Raw genomic sequence first — 10969 nt, 5'->3', positions numbered from 1 at the left:
CTGGGCATGATGTCTGCGGGTCGCGTAGTAGCCCCCCTGGGTGTCCTCCACATGAGGATAATCCAGAAGTGGTCTCACCGCCAGCGCCTCGAGCCTATACGCCACAAGTGGCGAATGCTGACCATTCCTCCCTCTCTTCAGTCAGACCTGGCATATTGAGGAACCCCCAGAAACCTCTCAACCGGGGTTCCCCTGGGCAAAGTGACGTCACACGTGACGCGTCCCTTACTGGCTGTGGAGGAATATGCGAGTTGCTGGTGGTGGGAGGAGGGGGAGGATCACTGTCTGTCTCACTGGCTGTGCGAGGCTATCACCCAGACCTATAACACGGGCATCCGGGCACACTCTACGAGGGCACTGTCGGCATCGGCGACTCTGTTCAAGGACATGAAAGTAGCCAACATCTGCGCATCTCCATGCCCTTTCATCAGTTTCTATCTGCCCGATATGTCTGAGCCCTCTATGACCCACTCGGTTCTATCCTCACTCAACGTCGAATCCCAGCAAACATTTGGACGTTTAATGACCGTTGAAAAGACGTCCATCCGAGACGTCCCGTCATGGTTGAAAAATAGTTCCAAAATGAAAGTTGAACCAACGTCTTTGACGTCACTTGGCCGTGAATTCCACGTCTTTTCTGGCCGTGAATTAGTCTTCTTCTGGATGTTTATAAGGTGTGTTTCTGCATAAGGGTAGGCTATATATAAGCCTGCATATTAAACAATCATACACCCATTGTGTTAAATCGTGAACGGCAATCTTGACGTTTACACATCTAAACTCGACAAAGGTTCTAAAAAGGTCCAAAATCGGTCCAGTCATACCTGAACGTCTATAACACGTTATAATCACGTGTAGATCAAACAACACTTTACTTATACATTTAAGTTCTTAATATAATTAATTGCATCTGAATATAGGGTTAAGGTTTGTTGCATGTAATTATGCATAATTTATAGTTATTACAGTAACATTAAACATACTTTATACTATGGTATACCGTTGTATAAGTTCAAAGTAACTTTTAGCCTACTAACGTTTGCTAGCTAGCTAATTTTTTAGCCAAACTCAGTACATCAGTTGACAATGTGGGAATCATTTCTTTCGGTTCATTCATGTCAAACAAGTAAAACTCAAGCACGTTAATCTAATTATACAAAATGTACTTACCCAACAGTAGAGTTTTAATAATATTATCGATACAACTCAATTCCTCCTCTCCTCGTGGTTGTTCAACATTCAAGTTACTGGCTCCGGAGTCTATGGGGAGAACGCGTTAACATCTCGCGAGATAATCTATCCTATCGCTGGATTTTGTAACATCGCGAGATCTTTTGTTACTACATCTTGGCAGCAGTTTCCCTGTCAATGGCAATTACATTTTATATATGTCAATGATTACATCCAACTCCGACATAAATGGTGACCGGATATATTTATGTTTTACATGTATGCATACATTCATTTAAAAACAAAAAACAAAGAATACATCAGGTACAACAGGTTGAAATAATGACTAAAATGCAGTGGCTTTGCAATCACTTAACCACACTGGGCACTGTGTAATTATAATTTATTTAAACAACATAAAGTAAATGTACTTTGTATACAAATCGTGTTTCTTTTTCTGTTTTGCTTGACTAGACGTGTAAAAGACGTCAGTGGACGACTATCCACAGCCTTGGCTATAGACGTGTAAAGGGCGTCCAGTGGACGTCTTCACAACCTTTTAAAAAACTTGGCCAATTAAATTAATTATTGCAGTATTAACCATGCAAGGGTTTAGCGCAGCTTTATCACAATTGATTTCATAGAGGGGCATGATGGACTATAAATGCACGTGTAAAGGACGTCACTTAGTGGACGTCCACTTACAACTGATTCACAACATGGTATATGTTGAAGTACACGTAGCTAAAAGTAAAAATAACAATTATACATGCAACCCCACAGAACTGTTGACATGTACAAATGTATCTGAATGCATTTTTAGGAAATGTTCTGTGTAACATCTTTTTACCGATTTATGCCGTCCTACCGCGACTAGGGACACAATGTTGCCGTCGGACCAATGTTTGCTGGGATAATACTCCGTTGTATGTGTGCTCTGCCTGCCTGCTTCCCCCCGCCCCCCCCTTTTTTGCCGTGGGTGCTGGGAGGAGAGCGGTGCCTCATATATATGTTGTCACTATCTCTCACTAAACATTGCACGCCTACAATCATGATATGTACCGCTGCATGTGTAGGTCACTCGTCTGAGACCCTCACCCCCCCTACACTGGGTGGCTGAGAGGAACATGGACGTCCCATAATTGTCAATCATTTACAACTCTCACTATCATGCACGCCTACATTCATGGCTTGGGCTTTGCAGCCAGCTAAGTCAAGTCTTTACCATGGCAGGCTTTTTTACCAGAATAACGCTTCTGATGTGATCTTCTGCCAGTGCATGAGAGAGAGAGAAAAATAAATAAATTAAAAAAAAAGTCTATGTCGCAGGTGGCATTGACTACATCAGCTTCGCCCTAACCCAATAGCGTAGCCTTAGAGGGCGAAGCCTATACGAAATAGAACAATAGTTACGTTATTGTAACTCAAGATTCTATGAGTATAGGCGTAGCCCTCTAAGATTTGGGCCACCTGCTCCTATTACATTAGCTGAAGAAAAAGCTGATGTTGGGAGATGAACAACGGGTCCGCTCTGTACATATACAGTATCTGCGGACGTAGTTGAAGCCCGTACTGTACGCAAGGGCGAGAAAGAAAATCTTCACGACAAGAGTCAAAGTTGATCTTCTATCAGCTGGAATCACTCGGCCCATTCTCCTCTGACCTCTAGCATCAACAAGGCATTTTCGCCCCCCAGGACTGCAGCATAATGGATGTTTTTCCTTTTTCAGACCATTCTTTGTAAACCCTAGAAATGGTTGTGTGTGAAAATCCCAGTAACTGAGCAGATTGTGAAATACTCAGACCAGCCCGTCTGGCACCAACAACCATGCCACGCTCAAAGTTGCTTAGATCACCTTTCTTTCCCATTCTGACATTCAGTTTGGAGTTCAGGAGATTGTCTAGACCTGGACGACACCCCTAAATGCATTGAAGCAGTGATTGATTAGATAATTTCATTAAAGTTAAATTTAACAGGTGTTCCTAATATTCGTTTAGGGGTATATATATACCCCTAAACACATATATACATACATATACATACACACATATATACATACACACATACATACATATATATATATATATATACAGCTGCAGTTTTTTGTGAATTAAAGGTTTTTGGCAGGTGAGTTTGTATGGAAGCATTTCTTACCTCTAGGGCAAGTGCTATAATCGTATTTGAGCCAAATAATGGTAATGAGCCCTAAAATGCATTCAGTCCTTAAGCAGCAGTCAGGGAAAGTATGATATGCTGAGACAGTTTTGACACAGGACAAACATTTCTGACTTCACTGAATTTTATTGGCAATGAATCGATCACAAGTTTGGGCGGGTGACAGTATGTCCTTTGAACGGTGACAGGTAGTCCACAGTGAAACGGTGTCCTTGTGGCTCCAAGTCTATCTGGCTATAAACAATCACACTTGGCAGCCAGCACCAGTCACCCTCTCTTCCCTCATCAACCTCTACTGAGTTTGTCCTGTAACCTGTGCCTGCTGTCCGGAGGCAGATCAATGAGAGTTAAGACTTGGCAAGCATTCTCAATGTCTCCTCTAAGCTCAGATCAAAGGGTTTTTATTAGGTCCGAATAGAATTCTTTGCCTCATCTATGCTGAGGCAAAGAATGGGGATACGAGGTAGCCAACACCTCCTTTTGTTAGTGTCACATGGATGTTTATGGCCTCCTGCACCTTATTTTCACTCATAAACACTGCAGGATATTGAACCAAATACTGTAGACATCTGAAGCAAAAGCTTGTGAAATAATGGGAGTGACTGGCCAACCCTATTTGCCTATCTTTATGTAGCGGTTGAATGTAACTACATTTACTCAAGTACTGTACCTAAATACAAATTTGAAGTACTTGTACTTTACTACACTACATTTAAGAGGCAAATAGTGTACGTTAAACTGCACTTAATTTGTCTGACAGCTTAAGGTACTAGTTACTTTTCAGAGTAAAATGTTTCATACATTTCTTGTCCAGTAAAAAACATGCATTTTATTTTATGGGTTACGAAAATTCCCCTACTGTACTTCTTAAGCTAAATAAACTATAAAAGATAACTTTGGATTAGCTGGAAAATGCATTGTCCCATTGTCTGAGCTCAAGTTTCCACATGCTACAAACAGATGATTGCTGTAGATTAAAACTACCCAATAGTATTATATAGTATAATGTATAATAGTACATATTAATGCAGCAGTTTAATCCAAAAACATCATATATATAATCATATATAAATTAGTAAAACACTGAGAGGGATCAATTTACTGCAGTGTGAGTACTTTTAATTTTGATTTGATTGAAGTACATTTTGCTGATATTACTTACATTCTTTTACCTTAATTAAAGAATCTGAATGATTCTTCCTCCACTATCTTTAGGCTACAAAAAAAACTTTGTTTTTTTTCAAAGCTGGCCAGCGAGGTTGTTAAGCCTGCAAGCGCTTGTGGAGTTTAACTCCGAAAATGCAGCTAACCACAGGTTACTCTTAAAATGGACATGTGTTGTGATACTTAAACAAATAATCCATCAACGGTGAAATAAAAGCCTCTTATTTACGAGAGCGGTCTGAGAGCGGGTCTAGCGCCCCGGCAGGCGCTAGCTGGCTGTCGCGTCACTTTATGGAGCTACTCAATTCCGAAAACTTAGAAACAAATTGACAATCGGCAACGACTTTCGCAAGACTGCCTATATTCGAAATCTAAAGAGTTCATTTCTCGCCTAAAATGTATTCAGAAGTGAATTTAGTGATGAATAAAATGGCAAAAATTGTTAAAATTGTACTGTTGTTGGTCTGTCTATGTACCGGAAAGCCAATGGTTGAGGCACTTGTGCATCACTTAAAAGTGTCCCCTGGAAACACTTCCGTTGTGGTGTGGGCTATTTGCATGTGTTGACTTATTAGTGCGTGCTGTGGTTTATTTGCACATGTTGTCTTATTAGTGCGTGTTGTCTTATTTGCACATGTTGTCTTATTAGTGCGTGCTCTGGTTTATTTGCACGTGTTGTCTTATTGTTGCGTGCTGTGGTTTATTTGCACGTGTTGTCTTATTAGTGCGTGCTGTGGTTTATTTGCACGTGTTGTCTTATTTGCACGTTGTCTTATTTGCATGTGTTGTCTTGTTTGCACGTGTTGTCTTATTAGTGCGTGTTGTCTTATTTGCACGTGTTGTCTTATTAGTGCGTGTTGTCTTATTTGCACGTGTTGTCTTATTGTTGCATGCTGTGGTTTATTTGCACGTGTTGTCATATTAGTGCGTGCTGTGGTTTATTTGCACGTGTTGTCTTATTGTTGCGTGCTGTGGCCTCTCAGGGCCACCGTAAGATTTGCATGCAGCTGGCCCGTGTCCCAAAATGTACCCTGTGTAACTAGGCTCTTCAGGTCAACTAACTATACAGTTTCACATTTACATCGCTGGTGTTAAGTTTGTCTGTACTAAATCACATTCACTGGAACACTAAGATGTCCATGAAAGTAAGCTATGTCTTCAAGGGTTATGAGACATATGAGTTTTTATGACTACTCGTAGAGTCTTGAATCAAGCAGGTTTTTACAGAGCTGAATACTGAGAGCAAACCAAAGTCACCGTCACACCAATTGAGCTGCTGATTGCTTCATCTAAATGATTAAAACCGGGAAGAATTCCTGGCACCTTTTGGTTCTGCTGTCTCAAGAAGTAAAGGAAGGAATACACCCCTCGGCACCCCCACCGAGGCAGGGAGAAACAATGTAGATATAATTATTTCATACGGTATTTACCAATAATGAATTCCCAGGTAACAGCGTTTCGGCTTCTTCGAGTACAGATCCTAAAATTCTCTCTCTCTCTCTCTCTCATGAAGTGTTCCAGTGGTGTACAATCAAACACTTTTTGGAATTTAAAGAAATATTTTCCACACAGGTAAATCCCACAGTGTTTTAAGGATAAATCAGATGTCAAAATTAATCTGAGTTCTTTATTGTTGGTCTGTAAGTCAGTTTGTAAGGAATTGCGAAGGAGTTCTGTGGTCTTTTTCATACAGACTGAAGTGATTAACACCATCCTCCCTACTGCCTCTCAAAGCAGCTTTCTCTCTCTCTTCCTCTGTCTCTCTCTGTACTCCAGCCTCTCTGTACTGCCAAGCCAGCGCCTGGCAGGCTTCTCTGCTCGCAGCGCATTAGGATGCAAAGCGCTCCATGTCGAGGGAGAAGGGGAGACTAACAAAAGCGCTTTAGTGTTGCAAAAACAAGCCCATCGGTGCATGCCCGTGAAAAGATCTGTACGTCTGCTCTGACTCCTCTAACTCCCTGCAGCTCTCTGCATCACTCGCCGTCCCTCCAAAAAGAGAAGCCCTCAGGAGAGCCACATCCATTTCTTGTCGTTCTTATTCCTTCTTTCCTGTCTTTCTCCCCCTTCCCATGCGGCAGGTCCAAATTGCTTTGCTGGAACAACGATCATCCCAGCCGGAATTGAAGTAAAGGTGGACGACTGCACCATCTGTCGCTGCCACAACGGAGACTGGTGGAAGCCGGCGCAGTGCTTGCGGCGGGAGTGCCTCAACGGCCAGACATTGTCATAGAGAGACTCCACCGGGGATGGTGGAAAAGCTCAGGCAAGGCCCTGCCTACTGCACCATTTTGTATGATTGACAGGGCAGGAGCACAATTCCTAAGCAACCTGAAACAGCATAGCATCGCAGAGATGCTCTCACAAGCGTCACACAAACACAAATTTAGCCATTGAGAAGAAGACTGAACTTGTCTCAAGGCTGTTTCCATCATCCAGTTTTAATTGTCCTATATATTTTCAGAAGTTGACTTGCTTGACCCGCTGCTCTCACACAAAAAGGTTTCTAAGCTCCGTGAACTATTTCCTAACCACTGGCAACGTTGAATTGCTCAAGCTGATTTCTGTATGTATGCCATTTGCTTGTTGTACTTGTCTGTCACAATCACGCAGGTGTTGTAATATTCCAACAGCAGGAAAAAAAACAAACCGTAAGCACACTTAACGTCGCTTTTTATTTTTTTTTTTTGTCATACGAGGATTGACACTGGTGAAAGCACTGCAAAAGTGTGCTTGAGTTTCACGACTTCACTCTAAGAGCTTGTTTACAAGATGCACATCACACATAAATGTTTGTGTCTTCGTAAGACTTTTTATCGCTATGGCAGGAACTCACCTCTAACACTTAGATGATGCTACTGTCAATTTTATAAACTGCTATAAAACCCCAAACGCTGATTTTATTGATCAACATACCATTGGTTTTAAATCAGGTCTCTGTATAATAGCAGCACAGGCAGGGGAAGTTGGTACTGTAGAATTAGGAAAGGTGGTAGCGAGCAACTATGAGAAGGGGTAGATGTAAAATTCTGCAACTCTGCATCAAAACAACAACTTTGGGCAGCCTCTCACGGGCTTAATTGTCATTATTGTTTTCTCTCAGAGGTCCATATCCTCCAAAATATTCCCACTAACCGCTTCAACTTGTTATCAAAGCAATTAGCAAGCCAAGAGCAGCCTGCTTTAATTTCCTTTAATCAAGGAGTATTCTGTGATAAATCATGCAGCTGGGTGCTTGGTGCTGCCGCAGCCTGCATGCTGGGCGCACTCCACAAGAACGAGCAGACAAAAGGAGGGAATCTGTATACGTCTAAATGCTTTTAAGCGGCATTCATGTGCACATTGTCCATGTGAAAATACACAAGCACGCCATTCATCCACAATCTCATAGCCACAATATTGTTAATCTCGACCCAGTGAAGCACTTAAACCTATAAGGCTTGTTAAGATACAAAGCTGTTACATTATCCCACTGCTATAGATTGTGTAATAGATTTCCAGCTTTTCCCCTTCCCAATGTTAGAATAGCTCTTCCCTTCAAATGTGGTGTGGCTATATGGCCAGGCCTGTAACATCGAGAGAAGCTAACGTATTGCCTTGATATTTTCCCAGACCTGAGCGGTCCTCATGGGGTCCAGTCTGAAAGAAAAAGCACCCAACCAGGGCCCAAAAGACGGTATTTTCGAGATGATAAATACTAGTCATTAATTCAAAAGGTGAATTCCAGTAAGCTCATGCCATTTATCACAAGATGTTTTTTTTCCCCATTTCCAGAAAATCCGTTCCCCTTAACCTTTTAGACCCTATTCCTGGGTGGTGATGGATGGGCTGCTTAATAGCAGCTCCCAGCACTCTGTAATGAGACAGAAATGAACATAGGTAAAAAGACCAATAACTAAAGATGTATATTACTTTAAAAAGCACTAAAACTCATTTTTGGAAAAAGTTCAGTTTGTTGCATATTGTAAAGCTGCAGCACACGGTTGCTGAAAGAGTGGAGGTGGAGTTCAATCCTAGGTGCAACAATGGAGCTTGGGTCATTTTTATAATTGAGCTACAGTGATTTAGTGTCTCTCAATGTGAAAAGACAGTCCTCTTCTATCTGGCTTGAGGTCTGTACGCTCATAAAACAAAACTGACATCTACGGTTTATCAATCACAGCCTCAGTGCTACAGATATTTTTGGATTAATAAAAGAGCTTAATTAATCTTAATTACTTTAGATTCCAAATAAAAGATTCAGCCTGCACATGTATCCAAAAATATATTGGAATTACTTTACTGGGTAGCAAAGACTGAAGTGAGCGTGCCAGGGCTCAGAGGCATTGCTGCCACCACCAATGCCTTATTGCTACTGTTCCAGATAAGATTCACAAAGCACGGCCTTTGGCTTCATACAGTGAATGAACAGCCCAGACTGCTTTAAGTGCTACTTTGTTTGCACTCCTCGGTGCAATGGTTTAATGTTATGTATTACCCAAAGCTCGTTATTGTTTTAACCTTCGACATTCCGAGGATTACAAGGGCAAGGGCACAGGCAGCTCAATTACAGCTAAAAAAAAAAAAATACTGAATTTAATTCACAGATAGTACAAATACACATAGTTTTGATAGAAGTAAATGTAGAAAATTATGGCAGATAGAAGTATACAGGCAACGTGATCCAAATGACAATGCAACAAATTTTAGAGTTAGATTTTTCTGATTCAGCTTCCTTCCATGCTTCTGGAGGTGCAATGCATTTTAACAAAATTAAATAAATAAAATATCTAAACTGGGGTACCATGGCTGCTCATCTCCTTGATTTGCAAGCTGCTGCCAACAACTAGCTGTGAAAATAGGAGTGCAGAGGACGAAGTGGTTGTCAAAATAAAGTCAAACCATCCAGACCAAGATCATGCTAAATTGTCACTCTAGACATAGAGAGCCGAGTTGTGATCCAGACTGCTGGTGGGAAACAAAAAAATGGAGATATGAAATCAAATAAGCAAATCATATAATCCGAGCAGGTAGTACAGTCAAAGAAAAGTGTGGAAGAATTTATATTTTCAGCAAAAGAGCTCAAAAGGAGCAAAAAGAGATCGAGGCATACATACGTTCCTCTGCACTGTGAGTAGGTTGGCTCTGAAAATTACGTTTATAGCTCTCATTGACAACTAAAATCGGATGAGTTAGGATTGACATAGTCGATTCCTATGTGTGTTGTTTGAAAGAATGGGCTGCATTTAAAAACACAATAAATAAAAAAAGCATTTCAGAGAGAGCCTCTGTCTGGGCAAACCAGGGGGAATTACATTTCTCCTTGCAAATTGCGCGAAGCTGCACAGTTTCAAGGACAGGCCAGCAGCATAGTCGGTCTTTGTTAATTTTTTGCCAAGAAACTTGAGTCTTAATGTCTGTCTGTAAAGGTCTATTCAAATTACCACCATCTGTCCTCCGATCATTCAAACCGCAGGCTTGTACATGGCATTTTGTAAAGGTATGCCATTCGCTCTTTCCATGAGACACCGAAAGATTTGTTTTTTGTCCTTTATCTTTGTTTCAGCAACAAAACTGTTACATAAAAGTGTGCCTGAAAACCAACACTGAGTATTATCTGGAGAGAAACACTGTTATTATACAATCAATTGTATTAGTTTTTAGGGCACCAAGGGTCTGTTCATGAGGGACTCATAGTATCATTTCTAACAAACTATAACAAATTTGAAATTTATGTTTAGAATTAAGAGCATCTTTGATTGTATATGACCACATGCTCGCACAGGTTCACCCTACACTGTAAAAGAAATAAAAAGGTCCAATTTTTTTAAAAGTTAAAACAACCCTTGGTGTTCCCCATGTTGTTCATATGTAAATATCTTCAAACGTATAATGTGTATTCTGAAATCTAAGGTGGAGTAAAAAAAAACAAAAAAACACATGAAATGAGAAAATGTGTATTATTCATGGAGACAAAAACGATTTTGTTAAATAGACTTGAAAAGAAGTGTTATTCGGCAAAAGTGAGTGTGAATTTCTTTTTTGTATTGTTCCTCTTTGTTCACTGCTTTCTGACACAAGATCACTTAAGGGGTCATGAAAACACACCATTAACAACCAATGAAAAATTAATTACTGCGAAAAGCACAGCTTTTCTTTGCACCTGAATGAATGCACTGTATGGTGGAATCTCCTTGAATTTAGTGTACTAGCGTAACTCCAGGTAATCTTTCTATAAGCAGAACATGTCAGAATAAATAAAAGTATAGTATTTTCCTGGGATGCCCTCCAGAGAGAAAATAAGAAGATACTAGTGCTTAATGGTTTTGTAATGCTCAGTGAGTTCAAGGGCATTACTCACAGGTTCATTCCTCCATTCCATTTCATTACAAGTCAGTCTGGGCTTCTAGCTCGTCCGTACTACTAATTGCCTTCTCCCACCTCCTGCCGAGGACAGGAAAATGGAAGCAATTGTATGCAGCA

General features: G+C 40.8%; 1 protein-coding gene across 1 annotated transcript in view; it reads left to right on the top strand.

Annotated features, from left to right (window-relative positions):
* The window catches only part of vwc2l (von Willebrand factor C domain containing 2 like), a 26713-nt gene extending 19973 nt beyond the window's left edge, over positions 1-6740 (top strand). Inside the window, exon 3 of the mRNA XM_028591845.1 lies at positions 6589-6740. Coding sequence (XP_028447646.1) covers positions 6589-6740 — 152 coding nt within the window. The remainder of the gene's footprint in view (positions 1-6588) is intronic.
* The last annotated feature ends 4229 nt before the right edge of the window (positions 6741-10969 follow it).

The sequence above is a fragment of the Perca flavescens genome, chromosome 11, assembly GCF_004354835.1.
Source record: "Perca flavescens isolate YP-PL-M2 chromosome 11, PFLA_1.0, whole genome shotgun sequence".
In the NCBI taxonomy this organism is placed as follows: Eukaryota; Metazoa; Chordata; class Actinopteri; order Perciformes; family Percidae; genus Perca; species Perca flavescens.
Note: the sequence above shows the minus strand (reverse complement) of the source record. Positions and strands in the feature narration are given on the sequence as shown.